General features: G+C 39.5%; 1 protein-coding gene across 1 annotated transcript; it reads right to left on the bottom strand.

Moving 5' to 3' along the window:
* Positions 1 to 9,339: 9,339 nt before the first annotated feature.
* Ermn (ermin) lies at positions 9,340 to 14,973 on the bottom strand. Its single transcript, XM_027420404.2, has 3 exons — positions 14,730 to 14,973; positions 13,912 to 14,004; positions 9,340 to 10,204 (listed from the first exon to the last, which is right to left on the bottom strand). Exons 1-3 carry the CDS (start codon positions 14,968 to 14,970, stop codon positions 9,693 to 9,695), a joined length of 846 nt encoding a protein of 281 aa, XP_027276205.1. The 5' UTR covers positions 14,971 to 14,973; the 3' UTR covers positions 9,340 to 9,692.
* Between the last annotated feature and the right edge of the window lie 10,198 nt (positions 14,974 to 25,171).

Genomic DNA, 25,171 nt, shown 5'->3' with positions numbered 1-25,171 from the left:
AGAGGGATGTTTTATCTGGTTAACCCACCAGATTCTGTGAAAATAAGACCAAAGTTGGTGACTGCATTTCTCTCTGTGGTAGTTTAAATTTTCCATTTTAATAGCATTTAAGTGGAAGATTTTTCTTGAAACACCAAATAATAACTCAGGGAAACAGGCCACCACTGGACTGGAATCTTCAGCTATGGGTGGCCTTGGAAGTGTCTGTGGCTTCACCCTGTGCTGTAGAGCATACTGTAAGTCTTCCTTGTGTACTCTCACCAGTAACTAGAATTGAAGACACATAATGATGTCATGACCATGACTTCAATCAAGTAGTTCTTCTGGGCCACAAATAGAGGTTAAACCAACTGGATTCTGATTTCATCAAATACATCTGTGTGAATTCTGATACCCGGAAGACACAGCTAGCCTCACAGAGACACTACCCTGTTGAAACATCTCTATGTTTACCTGACAATGTATAGTACTGATCAACCCTCCACATCCCTTCCTAATGGGGGTGTTGATCTTGGTAACCAGGAAGTTTTCTTTTAAATATGAAGCAGTAGGGGGAAAATTAAGTGAAAAGAAGAAGCTTTAATGTAATTAATTCTGTGTATTATTCTTTCCCTTCATTTTATGCTCTTTAATAATGCTACATTTTAAAAAGCTGGCCATAGCAATAATTTCTTAGATTTTTTTATTTTTTAAGATAAATAAAGAAATGAGGTTGGGTCACAACACACTGTGTTACTAACACCTGTCCTTGATCATTGAACATTGCAACACACAGTGAAGTGAGAGGAGCTGGTAAAATTACAAATGATACAGAATAATAAAACATTTAAACATGAAAACAATAAAATCACTACTTTAGATTTAGCAATATTCACTTGGATGAAATATGCTAAAAGTAGACCTGGACTTTAAAAAGGAAGAAAACAAGATAAGCAATTTGAGGAGACAGTTGAGTGAAGACTTGTCACAGACCTGGAGCAATAAGAAAGGGAATGTGATGCTTATGATTGGGAAAGACCAAGCAAAACCCTCAGATGCACCTGCAGATAACACAGGCCAGCCATGGAAAGCTAAATGTTTCCTCATCTAAACTGAGTTTTCATGTGACCAATCCTTAGGCATTGCAGAAGAAAGCTTAGGGGTCAGTGTCTACTGTAATCCATTTGGTAAGAAAATTGGTATTGGGAAAAATTGCCTATATAAAAACTTATATAGGCAATTGGGGTGAACAGGGTAAAGATTCAGATCTCCAGATGTGACTCACTCTGTTGTTTCCATCAGCCTTCTGAGAGTGCCCAGTCTGGTCCTTCAAAGGAGATAAGCCAACGTCCTTACTGAAGTTTCACTTCACCCCTGCAGGTCAGCCATGCTTATTCTTGCCAGTGAATTCCAATCTTTGTTCACAGGATATTATGGTAAAACTGATAATTTTAGTTCTGGGTTCCTATTTGACACTTAGTTTTATCTTCCAATTAGTTACAAAAAAGCATGACTAACAATGAATAATGGGAAAGGAAACATATTTTCTTTACACATTTACAGCATATACTGTATATTTAAGATGTTTCATTCCAGTAACTGATAATTAGAGATGAGATAAGAGAATAATTTGAAAATGAGATAATTCTTTCCAAAACAGCCATATGGGAAAGAAAAAAAAATGCCACAAGTCTTTTGCCAATGAACTAATTGAGTTAGTGACCAAACAGAACACTGAGTGACCTATGTTATTTTCAAGTGACTGAGATACCTTGAACACCCTCCCCCCATTACTGGTCTGTGGAGTGTCTATTTTATCCAAGGATAGTCTTTAAAGAATAGTCCTTTAGCAACAGATGAGTTGTGCTCTGAATAGACCCACCTTTGTAAGTGAAGAAAGTAATTTTTTCCCAAGATAACCTTCTGTGTAGTCTGCTCAATGTATGCAACTTCACCTTGACATACTTCTTATAGCAACTTCACTTTGACATACTTCTTATATACAGCTACATCTGAGTACTGTCAGTAGAACAAAGGCTTTGTTTGTAACATGATATATTTAGATAGGGGTCAAATTTTAACAAACTCTCTACCATACTTTTTCCCACTTACCCTTAAATGCAAAGAATTAGTCATGAGTTAGGAATCTGTAGGCCTAGCCTTGGAAATACTGACTGATCCTCAGATCTACTGCCAAATTTTTTTAAAGCATTGTCCTCAAAATTTATTTTTAGAAGACAAGAACTAGTATATAAAGTCCACTAAGCATCTTTTACATGTAATGACAAATCCTTGATGGAACACTTTGTGGTCCAATTGAATTCTTTGGCAGGAGGGTAGGTTATCCCTCCCTTGACTTCCTTAGGTTGTTGCCTTTTCTGAGAAACATGCCTATACACCTTGAAAACTTGAACATGGAATAGCCTTGCTAGTAATTTACAGAGCTAATTCGATCAAAACACTAACATCCTGAGTACTGGAAGTGCTGCCTCACCCTTCAGCATGTACAGTGGCTTTCTCTTTTCAACAGTTGTGTAGGCTCCCTGCTCTTCTCCCGTGGGATGACACAGCTGTTGTTGCTACAGTGCTGTTTTATCATGAGCGTCAAATTTGCTCAGTTCTGCTTGCTGACATTCAATTATCTGTCATTCACAGGACTGCAAAACCACCCGTGCCATGATCGAAATGAAATGCATCATTATCTTCCCCTGCTACATTGGAAGCATTCTTCTAGAAATTAGAAAACCTTCTTTCTAGTGTTGGCTTAAAGATTGCAACAGGTCATGGGCATCACTTAGAGCAGACTTCAACATTCCTAGCTTGTCCTAATTTCATTTACAGTGATTTTCAAGGAACTCTCAGGCAAAATAATGGGGTTGAGGTAGCACCAGCTTGTTTCTTGTTGTTCAAATACTTCTTTTATGTAGAACACAGCCAAGAAGTCAGATTGTATGCAAAGGCCTCAATAGCTCATGTAAAAACCCACAAAACTATAAGAAATGAAGGAAAAAAGAAGCTAATTATCATTGAGTGTCCACACCCTGCTAGATTTTGTAAGTGTTCATCTTATTGGCTTGTATACAGTTTTCTTCCCTCCATATGATAAGGAAGGTGTCTGTCTCTTCCTTACACTGAGGAAGGATGTGATCATCCCATCAACAATAGATAAATTTCAGGGAACATTCTATTTGGTGCTCCCAAAATATTTCCACTACTGAATGCCAGGAGCATTCCATTTTAAGGCAACAGGGTTATCCATGTAGGTGAGCTCTGGTGAGGCCCCTGGGTTGCACATGGCTGCATTAAAGATAAGGAAATGAGGTTGGGTAAAAACCTTTTAGTTTCTCTTGAACATTTCATAAAGGGGGAATCAACATTAGGCCTCTCAATTGAGCAGCTGAAGTATACATGTCTGTGACAACCCTCATAGATCTTGTAGTGATCTGCAGCCTTCATATGACGTAGGACTTCTCCACCTGCTGGATCAAACTAACAAACAGGAATCCAGAGAGCTTCTTCACTGTGAATCACAGTACCCAACTCTCTTACAATCTTTATCTCTTCCAACCTTTAAGCAAAACTGACAGTTCATTTTTAACAGAGATGGGAAATAAAATTTTAAATTGAAAACCCTTCACTTTAAAACACAAGCTACAGATCTTAACTTCAACTCACTTTACAGATCCTGTCGTAGAGATTTTACAGCTGCCACATGGGGTCTTCAGTGATTGCTGCAAGCCAGTTACCTAGGAAAAGAGATATGCTAACCAAAGCTATTGTATTTTTGACAAATACTCATTCCATGGACCTTTTGCTTAAGTCACACAAAGTGTTATGTTACTCTGTGAGACTTGGTGGGTAGTGGTTCAGATGTTGGAATGCCTGCATATGTTTCTCTGTGAGGCTTGGTGGATGTTGTTTCAGATGTTGGTGCCTGTGAATGAAAGACAGTAAAAACGACTCGACAGTGAAAATTTAATGTCTGTTTTAATGTGAGATGATAGCTGACATTTCTTTCATCTATCAGGGACCCTCTGCAAGTTTATGTGAGTCCTCTCTTATAAAAACACAAACCAATGTGAAAGTTCCCATTTTCCAACATGCAGACCAATTTTGAATATGTGGAGCTCCTGCACACACGTTTAGTCCCAGCACTCGGGAGGCAGAGGCAGGCCATGAACATGAGTTCAAGGCCAGCCAGGTCTACAGAGTGAGTTCCAGGTCAGGCTCTAAAGCTACTAAGGCTTCTAAACCCTGTCTTGAAAATTCAAAACCAAAATACTACTAACAGTACTACTACTAATAATCACATTCCAATGAGTGAAAACTAATTTGTTTATATTAAAGGCTACTTGCCTGCTCAAACATATTGGTTATAAATAAGTACACAGATAGAGCCTTGTATTATATATTGTAATTAATTTTTTGTCAACATAATAAAAATACATTTTAAGATTCATTCAACTGTTTGAAACCAGCAGTTGTGAAAATATATGCCTTGTGTATGGACACATGTGTGTGCATGTGTTTCTTTAAACTGGCAGGGGATAAAAACCCTAAGTATCTGTGACAACATAAAGAAATAAAGCAATGGCAAGGGACAGATGGAACTTTCTGAGTTGGACAGCATTTTCTACTCTGAATCCTCTTCAAGAAGTATTTCAAGTGGACTTGCCATGATCACAGTTTCTCTGACACTTATGGAAGTTTATAGGATTCCACATACACCTTAATTCTTTTAAAAACTGACAAGATTTTTCTAGTTTTATACAAATTAACTGTAGGAAATGGTCATTAAAGACAGACAGACAGACAAGGCAAAGATCAAGAGAGTTGGTTTTCTATTGATCTCCCTAACAAGTTTGTTAATGGGAGGGCAAACTTATAGAAGAAGAATATTGAAATTAATAATTCTAAATAGTGACCTCTTTTCCTTCTGACCAGCTAAGGTTATTTATAGAGCAAGAATTAAATGCATAACTTTAAATTTCTATGGAAAAATAAAAATAGAAGTGTCACAAGTTTGTATTGTGTTTTCCCAGTTATCTGGGTGATTGACTTCTGGTGTGTGTGTGTGTGTGTGTGTGTGTGTGTGTGTGTGTGTGTGTGTGTGTGTGTGGTGTCGATTGTTTGGCTTTGCCTTCCCATGTGCCTCAAGAGTTGGAGACACATTTTGCTCTTCTATTATGTCATGATATGCCATTTCAATATTGGAAAGTATAACTTTTGACATTGGGTTTTATAACCTTCTTGTTATTATAAAACAATGAAAGCTTGGACTTCAAGAGAAATGGTTGCTTTTCTCATATCATTAAACACATTTCTTATTTGTTATACTCTAGAATTCCATACTTTCCTAGAATTACTTATCTTAAATGTTTTCCTTGGTCACTTTGAAAAACTTAATGTCTGTTCTTCAATAGAAAATATGCCACAAGTAGCACCCCATGTGAAAATGCAGAAATTACACTATCAATCTGTCAGGAAAGCTTAAGGGCATGACCTCAGTTACTACAAAGAAAAACAGGTATTCTTCATACTGTTGGAGCCATTATGCATCTAAAGCAAAATCTTATTTTTTCTTTCTTTCTTTTGAAAGATTTTAGTTTGCTGAGAGAAAAAGTTTTGAAAGATTTTAGTTCACAGAGACAAAAAGTTTCCCACAGGCTTGGCCCATTGCAAGGAAGCTGGCCCCAACCCCGGGCACATCCTATGGTTTAGACGGGGGCAATCGCCAAGACAACCCCCTATGGGTCACACCTGGCTGGCCAACAGACAATCAAGGACTTTCCAGGGTACGTTCTGTGACTTTTCCTTTGTAGAAAAGCAGGTCACACCTGGGTGACCACTTTAACATGAGATCATACTTTGTAATCAATCACTTTGTGCTCCTTGCCTGTATGCTGATCTGCGGTTTTTTCCTATATAAGGAGCTTGCACCCCATGCTGTGGTGTGCAGCTTTCCCGATATTGCTGACACCCGAATGTGCATTGGTTCAATAAACCCTCTTGCTTTTGCAGCTCTTGGTCTGGTTTCTGAGTCTCGGGGGCTCCTTGGGATCTTGAGGCCCTTAGGGGTTTGGGGTCTTTCACTTTCTTTCTTTCTTTCTTTCTTTCTTTCTTTCTTTCTTTCTTTCTTTCTTTCTTTCCTCCTTTCTTCCTTTCTTCCTTTCTTTCTTTCTTTTTGTTTTTTGAGACAGGGTTTCTCTGTGTAGCTTTGGAGCCTGTCCTGGCACTCGCTTTGGAGACCAGACTGGCCTCGAACTCACAAATATCCACCTGCCTCTGCCTCCCGAGTGCTGGGATTAAAGGCATGAATATATATCAAACCACCAGAAGTTCTCACACTTTCATATTAAGCATTTAAAATTTTTAAAAATAAATAATAAACATTAACAGTAATTAGGTGTTCTGTTAATTTTTTATGAAGTGGCATTCCTAATGGTCTAAATAGCTGCTTACATTAAAAAAATCACTAAATTCTAAAATAAAAAAGTTTGGGAACCTGAAAAAAGGAACACACACTTGTACTGAAAGCAAATCAGACCAGGTAATTCTTTATTTAACAGCAGGTAGGTTGGTAGATGTTGGATGGATAGATAGATAGATAGACAGATAGATAGATACCAATAAAGCCTGGCAAATTCCATGTCTTTAAATATAGTATTAAATGAAAGGTAAATTTAATTTTTTCTTTTTTATTTAAATTAGAAACAAGCTTTTTTACATGTCAATTTCAGTTTCTTCTTCCTCCTCTCCTCCCCTGCCCCCCACCAATCCCCTATCCTAATGCCTTTCTGCTCCCCAGGTAGGGTGAGGCCTTCCATGGGGGAATCTTCAAAGTCTGTCATATCATTTGCAGCAGGGCCTAGACCTTACCCAGTGTGTCTAGGCTGAGAGAGTATCCCTCTATTTGGAGAGGGTTCCTAAAGTTCATTTGTGTACTAGGGGTAAATACTGACCCACTTCCAGTGGCCCCATAGATTGTCCAGACCTCCACACTGACCTCCTTCAGGGGTCTGAAACAGTCTTATGCTGGTTTCCCAGCTATCAGTCTGGGGTCCATGAGCAACCCCTTGTTCAGGTCAGCTGTTTCTGTGGGTTTCTCCAGCCTAGACTTGACCCCTTTGCTCATCACTCCTCCCTCTCTGCAACTGGATTCCAGAGTTCAGCTCAGTGTTTAGCTGTGGGTGTCTGTGTCTGCTTCCATCAGCTACCGGATGAAGGCACTAGGATAGCATATAAGTTAGTCATCACTCTCATTACGAGAGAAGGGCATTTAAGGTAGTCTCTTGACTATTGCTTAGATTGTTAGTTGGGGTTCAGTAAGTTAAATTTAATTTTTACAAAGAAGTAAAGCTGTCTTTAATCCCCATTCATCTGGCAACAGAAAAGAATTAAGTCATTTAAGAAATTCCAGCATTCACATAATCCCTATTGGGTATCAGGTACCAGAGTTCTACCACCCCTGAACTTTAGAAAATCTCCGCTAAATCTTCATGCATGGTTATCAAGTAATGGTTATACTCATGAACTTAAAATATATAAATATGTACTCCATGAAATAGGAACAAGACTTTTGCTATCTCCAGATTACCATGATCCAAATATGTACCTACCACCATCACTTTATCCAGATGTTAACTGTAGCCCTGCTGTGTGTAATAGGAGATGGCAATGTAGAAGAATACCAAAGAACGTTACCAATGCTGTCCTGCTACTTCATGACCTTGTTTGTAAGCGTGAATGGTTTCCAAGTTGAACATACCTTATAACAGTCTGTGGATAGAATGTTTTATAATTGATGAATTATGTGGTGAGAGAATACAGCTAAGAAGTCTGAGGTTATGGAGTACCATAGATACTAATACGTTTGTCATGCCTTTTAGCCATATACTACTAATTCTACTTCAACTCCATGGTAACTTGTCAATTATGTCTAACAAACAAGTTTTCATGTGAGTAGGTTAATAATGTAGTCCTGTGACATAAAACTGTACTTCGAAATTGAGTAGAAAATGGTAGGGCTCATTGGGAACCCAGGAAATCAAACTGGTTATCTCTGTGGAGTGATCAAAGGATGTAAACAGAAAATTGTCCTAGCCCATCAATCCCCTACCCAACTTTATCAATAAATAATGAATTTTCTCATTTTATTTGGAAAACTCACATTTTTTTCCAAATGAAATTAGCAGGCTCAACATATTAAGGGCAAGAGATCTTATGTGGGCAGGCTGTAAAGAATCGGTTTGAAGACTAAAAGAAGCACTTCCATCAAATTCAAAATTGAATCTTTTAAACACTTCATAATAGTATATGATACTATGGAAATATATTATGTGACCAGGAAGAATTAAGGAACCTGACATGAGAATGCGTGGGATTTGTTACACATAAATAAGCAATCATCTAAGTAGGACTAGCCCAGGCTTTTGCACCAAATGGAGAAAGAAACAAACAAAGGGTTGAATAGCACAATGAAGACTGTATTACATTCAGACAATAAAGAATTGTCTTTTATTTGGAGCCAAAAGATATTTTTATCTGTGGTAGCAGAAAGTTCAGAGCAATATATACAGAAGCATAAAATGAAAATTTGTGGAATAAACTATCCAAGAGTATAAATACACACTTTTCATAAATATTCAAGGCATTATTTGACATGTTGGTTCGAGTGAAGCTCTACACGTGCAATTTTAAGCTTCTTGATTTGGGCTTTGGTCCAATAAAGTATATATTCCCCACAGCTATCAGCGTTTTCGCTAAAAATACACGCTCACACCCTGCTTGTAAAATAGCCGAAGATAATTATTTCCATCTTCATAGTAGCTAGTACAGTTATGACTGCCATTGTCTCTCATTTCTAAGCAGAGACATTGGCTTTGAAATACTGTTAATGCAAGAAAGTGTGGTATTGGAGAAAGGCATTTCCTTAAAATTGTGCTAAAATTGCCATTTTTATTTTTAATTATTTTCATTGTGCTAGACAAGATTTTGTTTTCAGCAACAAAAATAAAATTATCCAGTACAATTCTCTGGTCTATTACTAGCTCTCCAGTCATCTAGCCCGTCCCCCTGGATCAACTTAACAATGCATTGAATTCGTTTTGAAAGCATAAAGCCAGCACTTAGCACACAGAATTCTTACTGACAATTTCTCAGCCTTTTAGTGAGGAAATTCACTGAATGGTGACACCTAGAAAGGCGATCTGTTGAGTTTTCACTCAGTAGATGCCAACGAAAACCACTTAGGATACATTATTTTTTTAAAAGATAAATAGAAAGGCAAAACATCATTGGCAGAATTTATAAAAACCATGTTTAGTGGAGGAGGGGTTTAATTCCAGGCTTCCTATTGGCCTGAAAAATAAGAAAGACACCAAAACAATTAACGTCAAAACTTCTCTTTCCCTTGACTGCCTCTCTTACTATTGCTACTTTTAAAGCCAAACCATGCCAGATCTGCTTCTGGGGCAATGCTTACCACATAATGCTATATTAGTTAATACTTAAAGAGCAGACAACCAGGAATGAGTCAAAAGTTTTTTGATTTGAGGTTACCAGAATGAATTTTGTATATGGTTATTTCCACGCTGTTTTATGGTGAAAAAGACATTAAGCTTGCACATCTTGCAAATATGGCCAAGGAAGATATCTCAGCACAACCGAGTTAGCTTTTCTATAACTCATGATGTTTCTCAGTTTCACTTAGTTTATAAGTGCATCATCGACTCAAATTCATCGATTCTTTGTTTGGTGTTCCCTTTCCTGATTTTCCGATAGGATATCGTATTATATCTGGAATAAGCATTCCTGGAGATATCTCCCTTCTTTCCTAACACGGGCTGCTCTTCGGGAGTCCCCGGCTGGGAACTGGGAGTGCTTAGTGGGGAGTCTTGCCTTACATGGTTTTCCTCTTTTAATTGAGAACCTTCACTGTGTTTCCTCTTAAATTCTATTACTCGAACTTCATCTTCATCATCATTGCAATCGTCAACATCTTCCTCATTAATTTCTTCATTCCAAACTTCTGGTTCCTCATCACATTTAGAATGCAGTATGTCAACTTGACTAGCTTTTCGGAACCCCAGCCATTCAATTTCAGTTGCCTGGTAGACCGTGTTCTCGTCTTCTCTATGCTCCTGAGGTTGGTGGAAAATGTTTTCCTTCTGTGTACTCATTTCCAGGTCACTGCTGCTCAGAGGAATCTTCTTCCATGGATGCCCTGTAGCAAAATGGATTAGTGGTGAGATGTGTTGGGGTTTCAGAGCAGATGGGATGCTATTGTGTAATACCCTAACTCATTCTTCTGGACAATCAGATTCCAACTTGTGCCTTATGGACTGTGACTCTGGGCTGCCTGATAACAATCAAAAAGGCTTCACAGTCAAAACACTGCATTTCATATAATTGCATTAATATCTCAAAACTTAAGTTTTTAAAATGCTAATAAGTATTGTATGTCTTCAGGAATGTCTGCAACCCAACCTCGTTTGACTGGAATTCTATTGTCAGAGATTAGTGTATTTAGTAGGATTACTGTTCTCTGAGGCACACTTAAAATGCTTCCCTTGCCAAAACTAAATATGCATATATATGTGAGTGTGTGCTATGTATGTATGTATGTATGTATGTATGTATGTATGCATGTATGTATTTGTACCATGCATGTGTGTACATGTATATATTTTATATGTGTGTACATGTACACACTCAGTAAAATATTTGGATTTAACCTCACATCCACAAATACATCCTACAGGGAATGCAAACAGTATCTCAGAGGGAAAAAGCTTTATTCCAATGTGAAAATGATGACTGCCCATGTCTACTTACACTCAGAGTAGTAGCTTTGACATTTGAGCCTGTCTCTTGATTGGTAAAGAAGAGGAACAGCTTGGGCTGGAAAGATGGCTCAGTGGTTAAGAGCACTGGCTGCTCTTCCAGAGAAGCTTGGTTCGAGTCCCAGCATCCACATGGTGGCTCCCAACCATCCTAACTCCAGTTCTAAGCAATTCCACACACTCTTCGGCCCCTGCAAGTACTAGGCATGCACATGATGCATAGACATACATGCTGGAAAATATTCACATGCAAAAAATTAACAAGTATGAAAAGACTAAAGGCAGGTTGGAGAGATGGCTTAGTTGTTACAAGTACTTGTTCTTGCAGAGGACCCAGGTTCGGTTCCAACACCCACATGACAGCCTACCCCTCTCTGCACTCTATTTCCAGAGGATCAATGCCATGTTGTGGCTTTTAGAAGGCTTAAAGCTTTCTAGTCACTGGTTTCCAAACAGTTGGAACATATTTACACACTGCACTCGTACTTCTTGTTGTAGGAGAATGAATTGTAAGGGAGCATACTTTTCTCTGATCATGCACTCATGACAGGCTTCTGTGCAAAACCACCTACCCACAGTGAACATGGCTAGAGTGTATGGCTTCACCATCCATTTTCTATGCAAGAACAGCCTACAAACTAGGCAAAAAACAAACAAACAAACAAAAAACAGTTGTCAGCTTTGTTCTCCCTTCACAGTTCTCCCTAGAAATCTGCTTTCATCAAAGGCTTTTGTTGTTTTTCTCTGAGTCCAAGTATCCACATACTGTAAAGAGAGAACTAAGCATGAATTACCAACACGCTAGTCCTAAACAGCTGCTGTCAATCCTCCACTTGATATTCTTCACACTGTAAACAAGTGTACATTGGATATTTGCTACCATAGTAGGCTTTGTTTTGTTTTGTATGCCCCCACCAAAAACTAAAATAACACACACACACACACACACACACACACGCATGATCATGATCTTTTTGTTCATATATATGACTCAGGCCTAACACTGTCAAGAATAAAATTCATCCTTCAATTTAAAATTGATTGTGTTTTTCCTCAATATTTTGGAATCTTTATATGCTTAACAGGCATATTCTTCTTAGAGACTTTATAGCTGTTTGCCATCTTGAAATTAAAGGGCACTGAAACCAGTACCTCTGTCACAGAGTAGAAATGTGCTGTATCAGGACCTATAGGCTGGATGACCCAGAGCCCTGGGATAGAACCAAATATGACTGGAGGGGGAAAATGTCAATGCAATGGTGCCTAACAACATTCTGCTACACTCATTAGATTGGTGTCTAGCCCAATGGTCATCAGAGAGGCTTCATCTAGCAACTTATGGAAACAGATGCAGACTCACAGCCTAACATTAGGTGGAGGTCAGGGAATCCTGCAGAATAGGGGGAGAAAGGATGGTAGGAGCCAGAGGGGTCAAGGAAACCACAAGAAAATCCACAGAATCAACTAGCCTGGGCTCACAGGGCCTCACAGAGACTGACCTCATAACCAAAAGCCTGCATGGAAATGACCTGGAAACTTTGCATATATGTTAGACTTGTGTAGCTTGGTCCTCTTGTGGGACTCCTAACAGCAGGAACAGGATCTGACTCCAGGATTTGCTGGCTTTCAGGACCCTACTCCTCATACTGGGTCACCTTGCCCATCTTAATACATGGGGAGGTGCTTAGTCATACTGCAACTTGATATGCCATGTTTTGTTAATATCCATGGGAGACTTACCCTTTCCTGAACACTGGAGGAGTGGAGGGAACTGTTCCCATGAGGGGGGTAAGAGGTGGGAAGAAGGGACTGGAAGGAGAGGAGGGAGGGAAAGTGCAGCCAGGATGTAAAATAAATAAATAAATTTAAAAAGGAAAAAGAAGGAAAGGATTTAAGCAGAGGCAAATTCAGTGGTGACACCATGTACCATAAAGAGAGAGGTTCCCTTACTCTCCACCAGACTGAAAGGCAAGATCCTAGGAAACTTTTTTTGCAGTGGGTCCCCTGACAGATAAACAATGGACAATGGTGAGCCCTGCCTTGATAGACTTGCCACATTAAAAGTAGGATTGGAGCAGAAAACAAAAAGCTATGTAATCTCCTCTGGGGGTGTCTTAACTTTTACAGACTACTCTCAGGTGAGATAGCATCTCTTGCTATCTCTGTAATACCAGATGCTGCTAGCCACACTTTCCTGTGACTGTTTAAATATTGGCCAGCAGAGTGTGGGAGCAGTCTAGGCAAAGCAAAGAGAAACTCTGAAATCCCCAGGCACGTCCCTGTTTCCTTGGCATCTGCTATTTGCACGGCGTTCTAATGTCCCATTGGTGGCTCCCCTATGCTTTCGCGGGTTGGTCCTAAACTAAATTGGTTAGGCACTACATGCTGATTTCAATTTGGAGATAAGCTGTTTGCAGCTTCAAAGGGGGGAACTAGTGATTAATTAACAGATTCTATTCTGCACTGCACTCAGAAACAATTTGAACATAAATATCTCCTTAGAAGAAAATGTTTAGAAGATTTTGTAGCCTTGTCTACTGACTCACCTTGAAATGTAACCTAGACACTTCCATGTACCTTTTTTTCTCACAGTTGTGTAAAGAACACAAAATCAATCTCATCACTCTGGGGCATGTTTCTTTGACAAGAAATAGTTAACGATTCTGCACCTCTTTCAGACATAATTTTCCCACTGAGGAGCTCGTTTCATAAAGTTACTTTAGACTGTACTTCAAAAGGAGAGTTGATACTAAGCCTGTTTCTGAACCATCGTGAAAGCTGCCCCACACCTATCTGGAGCACCACAATGAAAAAAGTGTGATTTAGGGTGCTCGCCTATCAAGACATGGCTATCATGTTGCCATTTGAACTAGTCAGACCAGTCCATACAATTTGGGGCTTGAGTCGTCTGGAAAGCTGGGGAAGGTGGAACTTGCAGAAGACAAGACTCATATCTACCCAAAGCAGCTTGAAGATTTTGAAGTCATTTCTTGGAACTGCTTCCCAAGAGCACACACACCAAGCACCACAAGTAGTGCTGTCATCCTATGTGGCTGAACAGTTGTTAGGAAACTAGAATTCCTGTTACCTTCTCTGAATGCAATGTCCTCAGCACTTGCTTCTTGGAGAGAAAGATCTTTGATGGCCTTGTGAACAACAAAGACGTCATCTTCTGGGTTTTCTGGGGGAAACACAAGTATTGTAACATTGACAACATATATGGATAAAGGTTCATGGGCGATTAATTCTGATTCTAGGTAATGTCTTTAAATTATGATTAGTAAAAATTATCATTCTACTTTTCTGATTCTTTTAAAATTTGATTGTGTATATTTAATAATTTGCTTCCACAATGAGAGTCTCTCATATATATATATATATAATATATATATATATATATATATGTACATATATGCTCAAATCCTGCATATATACATAGATTATATATCATTATAATATACATATTACAAATCCTGTATATATATTTATTTATTATATACAGAACTATAATTCAGAGCTCTTTAGACATGCACAGAAGGAGATTTTAAAATTCTGAGTTCTCTTGTTTCAAACAACAATGGTCCTGTGGGTTTAACAATAAATAGCAGAACTTAACATTGAATTAACATTTAGAAATTATTCTAACAACTCAATAAAGGTGGTTACTATTATTCTGCTTTATTCTGAGTGAAAGTGCTGAGGGTTCAGAAGAGAAAGAACAGGTACAGAGTTACCAGCAAAACCTAGACTATGAGTCCTCATGATAGGAAGCCCCTATTGGGACACAGGACTTTATTTCTGCAGTCTATCTTACTTATATAATACTAGTTTATATTAAAAAAGTGTGGGGGAACCAAGTTGGTTTGCAAATCAAAACAATTCAACTGAGAAGAGGAAATACTTTACCATGGAGAATCTTCTCATCTGCAGACTCTTTGGGCAGTATGTTTTCTATAGTGTTTCCACGCTCTTCTTGATTTCCTCTTGCAGGTAAATCTTCAACACTGGGCTCATCCCTGTAGTATGGCTGAGTCTCATCTGCATCATCTGTGCCCTTGCTGGTTTGAGTGATATGCTGTTGGTCATTCTCAGGCGGTCTGTCCCCGTTACACTCTGTCCCACTTGGTGTCACAGGAACATCTGTCATGATGATCACTGAGGTCTGATTTAGGGAAAGCAATGGAGGAAGTAAGGAAGTTGTCTTTGATAAGATCTAATGTTGCAGGTCCTACAGTTCCAAAACCTAGCCTAAAAACATAAACTTTCACTCTGAAATCTAAAAACAAGATTCCTTCTGAAGGTTTTTGGGGCTCAGAAGGAATGTGATAGGGCTTGTCAGTTTGGTTGCCAGCCCAGGAGCAAAAACCAGCCAATCAGCAGCCTCCCCACCACCTGACAGCCCCACTCTTAGAATTAATGTTGCCCTTCAATTTGCATAAACAAACAATCTGAAGCAATCACGCTTTTGTGTTGGCATGCAGAGGGGGACTTGCAGCTTGTCAGTCCCCCTCTGGGAACAGAGATTTTTGTCCTTTTCCATAATGGCCCATTGTAATTTTCCTTGTAACAGGAGCCACAATTGTTCCCAGGCTTTAATCCAGAGAGAATGACCACCTTGAGGCACATTAGTTCTGTGTAACCAGCTTAACATTTCCAAACAGATTTGGTTCAAGTAAACCCTCAGCTATTTTGTAGGAAACAAAGGCATCGTTTCTCATTTATTAAAAAATAAAACCAGCCTTTCAAGGACCTGTAAACATGACAACTTGATTGTAAATGCCTTTGGCAACAGATTTCATGGTATGCCTTCAGGAAGCTGAGAGGGGACCTAAGGGAAAAACAAGCAAATTCTCCTGATGTGCTAAGAGCAAGAATTTCACAGTCTTGGTGTAATTCATCTTGTCTTGGGCTTCCAATTTTCCAGCTTCTTTATATCTGTGGTATATTTATACCTTATCTAATAAAACCCTAGTATAATTTTCCCATGAAATTTTCCCTTGCTGCAACCAGAATTCTCCTTAGCCTTCTATACTGGTATTTTTGATGCAGTCTGCCCTGCGGTGATTGGTTGAAACTAGGCAAGAGGCTCACTTCCCTTTCCCTTTTAAAGGAATACATTCTTTCTCTTTTCAGGATTTCTCAGCCCTTCCTCAAGGCCAAACCATTGGACCGAAGACCTCTTCTGAGCCCTCAGTTCCAGGCTAACATATCAGTCCTTTAATGACTCTTTCCCTCACCCACACTTTTCTCTTCAGAGTTTAATTGATTTTGATTTACTAGGTAATTCCAAAATGATGACTCTTTGCCAACTCGAATCTAAACTTCACCAGAGCAGGATTAAGGGAATTCACTTGCTCTTGTACTTATCATGCACTAAGAAACCATCCTGGAAGAAATGAAGACATTCTAAAGAGAAACACTCGTGCCCCTCCTTCAGCTATCAGACTACTGAACAGTAGTTCTCAGGGAATTGGAACTTCCTTAAGCATTTCATGCTGGGAGAAGAAATAAGATGAAGCCTGGTGCCAGCTAGAGAAGACACTCGTATCCCAGGAAGACTTTTCATTCATGTCTGTAATGTTATCAGACACCTTGCAGCAGGGGGTGGAACTATGTCCAAGATGAGCAAAACCACAAGTTGGCCAAGACTACTTAACAGTTAGGCATAGCTCTTTCGGTCCATTAAACCAAAAGCTCATGTCAGCACCCCATGATGAACTTGAGTTCATGACTAGATCTTCCATACTGAACAACTCAGTTCTCTGTGCTTGGCTGCATCGGACTCTTCAGTTGGACCACTGATAATGTGTAGCCAAGCCGACTTTGTTAGTGCTACCAGAAATTGTGGCTGCCTTCTCATGATCACATGACCATATGCTACTTAGCAAATCAGACCACTTGGGGTTCTTGGTATCATTTATAAATGATTTAATAATGGACTCAAAAGGAAGCGCAAAGACAATCTTACTAGTTTAAAAGAAAATCCCCAAGGCAAACAAGCTCTAAATCCCTACACCTGCCTGTGAAAGAAAGACTCAGAAGAGGAAGAGAGGAAACTGGACCCTTTGCCTGTGGGGAAGTCGGCCATGTGATAGGCAAGCAACCACACAGCACAGAGGAAAGCTTTGGAGAAATGATAAGGAAGCCCAAGTTGCCCAAAAAAAGCATACTTAGATTCAGGCCAACACCCAAAAGGGTGAGAAGGGGAGAAAAGGGAAAAGTTACACAATTCTGAGCTAGGACTCAGAAAAAGAGTCAAACATAACAGAACTTCTCTAAAGCCTCTAAAGCATGAAGGCACTGCACTATGGAATCTGGGGAAGAAAAGTCCATTATCTCTTTAAAAGCATAATTATTCCTCCTAACTTTGTAGAGTGGATTAGTGTGAGCCCATCTTCCTGTGGGTGGTACCTTGGCCACTTGGTTTGCTGGCCCAAATGGATTAACTTATGATGAGGAGACAATGACATGTCTCTACCTAGAAGTAGATTCTGTTTTTCAGCCTATGAGGGTTACCAGATTTTCCTTAATTAACCTTCAAAGTTACTCTATCATTAAACTTTTCTAAAAGCTCAACACAAATTCTATTTAAAATTTTAAAATATTTGTGTGTTTGAAGAAATGAGTAAATTTATGCCTCCAAGAAAATACACTTGAGAACATTTTTATGAGAAATCAAGAATAGAGATTGAGATGTGCTTGTAAATTTATCTCCTTTAAAATTGTGTCTCAGAGGATGGATAGAGAGTTCAGTGATTACAAACACTGGCTGCTTTGCCAGAGGACCTGAATTCATTTCCTAGCTCCTATATCTTCATTCACAAACATGTCATTCCAATATTAGATGATCCAATGACCTCTTCTGGCCTTTGCTGGAACCAGCCATACAAGTGCTGCACAGATACACCAACAGGAAAAACACCCATATACATAAACTGAAATTTAAAAGATTTAAAAATTTAGTAATTTGCATAAGGATGAGTCCACATGATTTTTTTATTAGGGACAGCAAACACATGTTACTGTGATGGCATATACTCAATCCTGTCCCAGAGAGACATCTCCAGCAGAGACTGAGACTCCATCACTTGTTGTCATTCTAGCACACTGACTATTTGTTAGATGGCTAGGATGTTACATAGCTGGTAAGCCCTCAGATGAAAGGATGTGATGGTGGGAGACTCTAAGTTCAGTAGAGGCTTTCTCACATCAGGAAGAGTTTCATTCAGGACTTAGGAAGCTAACTCAGAATCTCACAATCACAGAAAGATTTCTGAGTCAGTAGCTCCACATTTAATCTAGAGAATTTGAAGAAGGAGATTAATGGATCGCAGAGGGTGAATTTTGGAAGGAAGTTTACCAATGGGGAACTTAAGAGAAAGAAAGGAGGCAGAGGTCCTGTGTAGCTGGAGCTGAACCCAGGAAATGGAGTACCATCAAGCTACTAATCTTGGGGCTTTTTAGAGGAATAATGATGACAGAAACTAGGGTGAGGCATGGGGGTGATGTTCAGTCCAGTTGGTCCACCCATGTGTCTCCTCTCAGTTTTAGACATATCATACATTCAGCTTCTAGGCACAAAATAAGCAATCATGCAGCAGAACTTCCCCTCGCATTCCTGGCCCATGGTAAGAACAGAAATGCAGACAGGACCAAGGATATTTCCAACTTCTAATCCAGGAAAATAATTAAAACTGTTCACTTCCAGTTTTACTGACCCTAAAACTGTTTGACAAGTTTTTCTCTCCTACTCTTATCACTTTTAATGGCACACACCATAAATGAAGCCACCTGCCACCCTTAGTTTTTGAACAGATGTTTGCATTGACCACAGGATCCATTACCAACCACCTTGGCAGCTGAGAGAGTTGCAGCCATGAGAGGGCAGCAGAGGGATGGGATGGAGGCAGTGTCAGGCATGCAAGAGCTGCTGGAGATAGTGAAGGGTCTCTCTTCACAAGAAATAATCACAAAGTCTACAGAGGAGGAGATATTGAAGGAAATCTACAAGGGCGTGCAGAAATTGAACCTCAAGTTCAGGTACAAATAGGGACATATTAAACTCTAAAACCCTTAGAGGCAAGAAGTGGCCCTCATTCAACCAAATGACCAGTAGTAAACAGAAACATAGAAACACTCATATTAGTTTTAGAAGGGCATCCCCAGTCACTGCCAATGGGGGTTTCCAAGGACCTCAGTTCAAAATGACCACAATATTTAGAATCTAAACCCATGGTCTTTTCTACTTCTAGATGGGTATTACCCCTAGCAAGTATAGCATATACCTGTACCCTAGTTTAAATAGAACTTTATTTGCCTGTGACTGTTTTTTGTCAATACATGCTCTGATTTTTTGTGGAGTTAAAATTACATCAGGTATGGGGAGAGAAAAATTAATCCAGAATTTTGTCAAATTTGGCTAACCAGAGTGTTTGCTTCTGTAGGAAGTGTTTGGTAAACTACAGAGAGATGGAGAGCCAGTGAATAAGGGATAGTGTGCCGATTGTTCCTGCACATAGGAAGAACCATGAGATACCTTTAGCACCAAGATGATTCTAACTATTCAATAAAACATGTTATTTTATCCTTACAGAGGTGAGTTGTTACCCATTGTTCATAGTAATCTATGACTTAGAAAGGCTGTTGAAATCTGGGCTAATGGTTCTTAATTCAAATTCTATTGCTTCATGTTCATTGAAACATGATTTTACTTTGCATAATATCTTGGGCTATTTTACTTTTTTTTCTATTATCTCTATTTTAAGGATTTATTTTAAATTTTATGGCTTTGGGTGGTTTTAACTGCATGTATGTCTGTGTGCCATGCGTACATACTCATGTATACAAGAAGCAGGTGTCAGATCCTCTGGTACTTGAGTTACAAACAGTTGTTAGATACAATATGGGTGCTGGGGATCCCACCTAGGGCCTCTGCAATAGCAGTAAGTACTCTCTATTGTTCTTAATGGCAAAGGATGTAATAAAAATTTAATCTTTTGGAAGGCCTCATCCTCCCTGGGGAGCAGAAAAGGGATGGGACAGGGGGTCAGTGGGGGGCAGGGGAGGAGGGAAGAGAGAGGGAACTGGGATTGAAATGTAAAACAAGCTTGTTTCTAATTTAAATTTTAAAAAAAGAATCTGTGGTTCTAATCAGCTGGGGCTGAATGAAGAATCAACAAAAAATGTACGTCTTCAGCTAAACAAAATAAAAGGAGCTTTGAAATGAATTTCCATATGCTCTTTGTCAAATATGAAATGATTGAGGTCAATAAACAGAAACAGGAATTAGAGAGAAACCATAAAATCACAAAATATATGAAAACTCAAGCCATTAATTATGTTAGAGCTAAGGAATGGCCAGTGAACACTAAATTTAAAAAAATAATTCAGATGACAGTTTTTGATCCTGGAAGCATGGAGCCAACATTGATGCAAATGTCGGTTTACATACTTGAGACAGGCTTACTAGTTTAATTAGAACTGCAGGAGTAAATTACAACCATGAGAGATCAAATAATTGACCCAATCTGTTATATCTTGAATATGAAGTATCACTCACGGCTCATCACGGTGTGAGCACCCAGCTGTTAGCACCCTGTGAGAGACTCTAGGAACATGGGGAAATGGGGCCTTGCTGGGTCTAGACACCATTTATGTAAGATTTTAATGAAGAATTTGGCTACATTTTTGTCATGTCCTAAGTCTTTGAGTAAGGCTGAATTCAAAACTAATAGGCCAATGAATTTGATAGAGGAAATTTCAAGATAGCAAAACCTTTAAGCTATATCATAATTATTGAGAAAAGGAGCATGTTGTGAACAAAAAAAAGTTGTGCTTAGTAAAAGATCAGTCTACCTCAAGATCCAGCAATTCCTCTCTTGGGCATATACCCAAATGATGCACGTTCATACAACAAGGACATATGTTCAACTATGTTCATAGCAGCATTGTTTGTAATAGCCAGAACCTGGAAGCAACCTAGATGCCCCTCAACTGAAGAATGGATATAGAAAATGTGGTACATTTATACAATGGAGTTCTACTCAGCAGAAAAAAAACAAAAAACAGAAAACAATGGAATCTTGAAATTCACAGGCAAATGGATGGAACTAGAAGAAACAATCCCGAATGAGGTAACCCAGTCACAAAAAGACAAACATGGTATGTACTCACTCATATATGAATTTTAGACATACAGCAAAGGATTACCAGCCTACAATCCTTTTCACCAAAGAAACTAGGAAAGGGACAAGCAGAGACTCCAAGAGAAAAATGCATGGACCCCGGAAAATGGGAAGGGGCAGAATATCCTGAGCTAATTAGGAGCATGAGGGTAGGGGAGAAGAGGAGAAGAGGAGGGGAGAAGAGGAAATGGGGAAGCAGAAATGTTGAGTTGGGGGAAAGAATAGAGGAGAACAGCATGAGAGATACCATATCAGAGGGAGCCATTATAGGTCTGAGGAGAGATCTGGCACTAGGGAGATTTCCAGAGATCTACAAGGATGACACCCACTGACAATCTAGGCAATGATGGAGAGGATACCCTAAATGTCCTTCCCCTATAATGAGACTGATAACTACTTTTTATCCCATCCTAGAGCCCTCATCCAGTGGCTGATGGAAGCAGAGGCAGACATCCACAGATATACACTGAACTGAACTCTAGAACCCAGTTACAGAGTGGGAGGAATGAAGATCAAAGGGGTTGGTACCAGGCTGGTGAAACCCACAGAAACAGCTGGCCTGAACAAGGAGGAGCACATGAACCCCAGACTGTTGTGTGGGAGGCCAGCACAGGGCTGATCCAGACCCCTGAACATGGATGTCAATTAGGAGGCCTCAGTATCTATGGGGCTCCTGGTAATGGATCAGTATTTTTCCCTGTTATAAGAAGGGACTGTGAAAACCCATCCCACGTGAAGGGATGCCCTCTCAGCCTGGACACATCTGGGAGGGCCTAGGCACGGCCCAGGATGAGACGGCCCTACACTGCCAGGGGAGTGGAGGGAGAATGGGGTCGGGGGTAGATAGGGGATTGAGGGAGAGTGTTGGGGGGTGAGGAGAGAGAGGGAGAAGGGGCTGACATGTGAAGCAAGCTTGTTCCTAATTTGAATTAAAAAAAAGTTTGTCAATATATTATGCTTTCAAATAAAAAAATTGATTATGAATAGTTATATTCATTTAAAAAAAAGATTGATGTCTCTAAATGATGTCAAGGGGTGGGAGAGGTAGTTCATGGTAAATAGTGCTTGGTGTTCTTCCAGGGAGACTTCAATTCAGTTCCCAGAGACCATGTTAGGTAGCTCACAATCATCTGTAACTCAAGTTCCATGGATCTGACATCTGCTTCCAGACTCATGTGTACATATCCCCACTCAGACATATATATATTTTTACTGTCTTAGTTATGGTTTCTATTGCTCTGATGAAACACCATGGCCAAAAAGCAAATTGAGAATGAAAGGGTTTATTAAGTTTAAGCTTCCACCTCACAAGTTCATCATCAAAGGAAATCAGGACAGAAACTCAAACAAGGCAGGAACATGGACATGGAAACTGATGGCTATGGAAGTGTGCTGCTTACTGGCTTGCTCCTCATGGCTTTCTCAGCCTTCTGTCTTATAGAACCTGGACCACCAGCCCAGGATGGCACCACCCACAATGGGTTGAACCCTTCCCCATCAGTCACTGATTTAAAAAAATGCCTTACAAGCCTGCCTACAACCCAATCTTATGGAGACATTTCTTTAATTGGCATTCGTTCCTCCCAGATGAGTTTTGCTTATATCAAGTTGACATAAAACTATCCCCCACAACTGACATCTTGTCAACTTGACCCACAAGCACATAAAGCCCACCCCTAGTGACCTTCCTCCAACAAGGCCATACTTCTGAATCATTTTTAAGTAGTGTCACTCCCTGATGACTAAGCTTCCAAATATAGGAGTCTATGGGGGCCATTCTTATTCAAACCACCACATATACACAGGTAAGTTAAAATTATAAAAATCAATCTCTTTTTATTGTTGTTTTTAGAAATAGCCAAGCACTTTGCACTAGGATAGTTGGAAGCATGTCTTGACAGAATTACAGAAATTAGACAGATCCCACCCACTATCCACTCCAATATGCAGAATTATAAACTCATTTTAAAGACTTTCCCTTGGCTGGGCATTGGTGGCGCACGCCTTTAATCCCAGCACTTGGGAGGCAGAGGCAGGTGGATCTCTGTGAGTTCGAGGCCAGCCTGGTCTCCAGAGGGAGTGCCAGGATAGGCTCCAAAGCTACACAGAGAAACCCTTGTCTCAAAAAGCCAATAAATAAATAAATAAATAAATAAATACATAAATACTTTCTCTTGAGAAGAGAGCCACCGAAAGGACTTGTTCACACAATCCCCTATCAATCTGTTTTCCTGGGTCCAGTCTTCCAGCTCAAAAGCAGTTTAAGGCCTGATCCAAAAAAGCCTGGAGACTTCTCAAGTTGACAGTAGAACTTGACATTGTTCATGTGGTTTGGGTTTTACAGACATGCAACATGCAAGAGTGACAGGGTCATAGAGGCTTGGTCAATACTTCAGAGGAAGGCACGAGAGCAGATGATTACATGGACTAATCAGAATTCCAGCAAGCAGCCACTGTGAGGGTGAAGACTATGTAACAATCCAGAGTGTTAGAGATTCCAGGAACATACAATGTCTGCTTAGGAAAGCCACAGGTATGGAGAAAAGCCTATGGTAACCATGTGGCAATGCCATACAGGTGAAGTTGCCTTAACTATTTGGAACCAGTATCATGCCACTACTTGTCTTAGATGTCAGAAAGGGAGCTAAAAAATTTGACATTTTCCTTGCTGAGTTAGTCTTGTGTAACTAGAGGTTTCTTTCCCACTTTCCCACCTGCCAATTCCTAAATAACCACTCTGAGGCTTAATATTAATTACACACTGTTTGGCCTATTAGCTCAGGCTTATTATTAACTAGCTCTTACAACTTAACCCATTTCTATTATTCTATATTTAACCACAGGCCCATGGTTTGATACCTCACATCTTGTTTCTCCAGTGGCTGCATGGCTTCTCCCTGACTTCACCTTCTTTCTCTATGTATCTCTGCTTGGATTTCCCATCTAGCTATATTCTGCCCAGCTATTGTCCAAATCAGCTTCTTTATTAACCAATGGTAATAAAACATATTCACAGCATACAGATGGGCATACCATATCATCTCCCTTTTCTATCTAGTTAAAAGGAATGTTTTAACTTTTTTTGTTTGTTTGTTTTTCGAGACAGGGTTTCTCTGTGTAGCTTTGGAGCCTATCCTGGCACTCACTCTGGAGACCAGGCTGGCCTCAAACTCACAGAGATCCACCTGCCTCTGCCTCCTGAGTGCTGGGATTAAAGGCGTGCGCCAACAACGCCTGGCAGAATGTTTTAACTTTAACATTGAAAATGTTACATAAAACAGGTATCAATCAAGAATTACAGTTATAATATTTAGTCTATTTGTATTTGGCATAATTAAAGAAAATTCTCTATCATCTGTTCTACCTCTGTGAGTCTTATATCTAATTTATCTTTTATTATAACTAAGGAAAACTACACTTCAACTCCATCAAAGACCCCAGAAAGGTTAATATTACCTAAATAAACAGGAAGTGCATTGTAAGCAACTTCCAAAACTCTAGAAATGACAGAACAGTCACGCAAAGTTCTATAATGTTGGGACATTCATCTTCAGGCTACAGGCCTAGATTGTCTGGCAGACTTCTCAGCAAAGCAGGAAATTTGAAACTGTCCTGCCTATATTGGCAGTTTGTCAGTCATTTTCCTCTGTGTCCTGTAGAATGTCTGATGGACTCTTCCATGATGCAGGAACCCTGAAGGGCTTTCCCATATTGTTTTGGCAAGATCAGCAGTCATTTTCATGTGGGTCCTACATGTCCAGTTTATACAGCATACAGTCAAGCAGTCCAGGCAAGAGCAGTTCTTGCCCAAATGGCTAGTCTTGCCACACTGAAAGCAAACTCCATAAGGAGTTTCTTTGATGTCCATTATCCTCTTGAAGTAATTGGGGTTGCCAGGAACAGTCGTGTCTTACTGTCAAAAAAAAAAAAAAAAAGATCTAGGTTCTTAAAACATTTTAAAGGCCATATTATATAGGTCTTTGAAGTGTTTGAAGACTACCTATCCACCTGAAATGTGTCTCTGCATATCTAGAAAACCTAACTAACATGACTATAAGTTTGACTATTGTAGATGACAATTAATTTGTATTTCTTAACTATACATTTAAAATGAGCTGCATAATACCTTAAATAAGAGTAGAAATATACATATAGTATAACAAA

Source organism: Cricetulus griseus, chromosome 6 (assembly GCF_003668045.3).
Source record: "Cricetulus griseus strain 17A/GY chromosome 6, alternate assembly CriGri-PICRH-1.0, whole genome shotgun sequence".
NCBI classification, from domain to species: domain Eukaryota; kingdom Metazoa; phylum Chordata; class Mammalia; order Rodentia; family Cricetidae; genus Cricetulus; species Cricetulus griseus.
Note: the sequence above shows the minus strand (reverse complement) of the source record. Positions and strands in the feature narration are given on the sequence as shown.

Coding starts and splice junctions, on each gene's coding strand:
- Ermn (XM_027420404.2), bottom strand. CDS start 14,970: ATGACAGATGTTCCTGTGACACCAAGTGGGACAGAGTGTAACGGGGAC. Junction 14,005..14,729: donor AGATGAGAAGATTCTCCATG/GTAAAGTATTTC, acceptor TGTTTCCCCCAG/AAAACCCAGAAGATGACGTC. Junction 10,205..13,911: donor GGACATTGCATTCAGAGAAG/GTAACAGGAATT, acceptor ATTTTGCTACAG/GGCATCCATGGAAGAAGATT.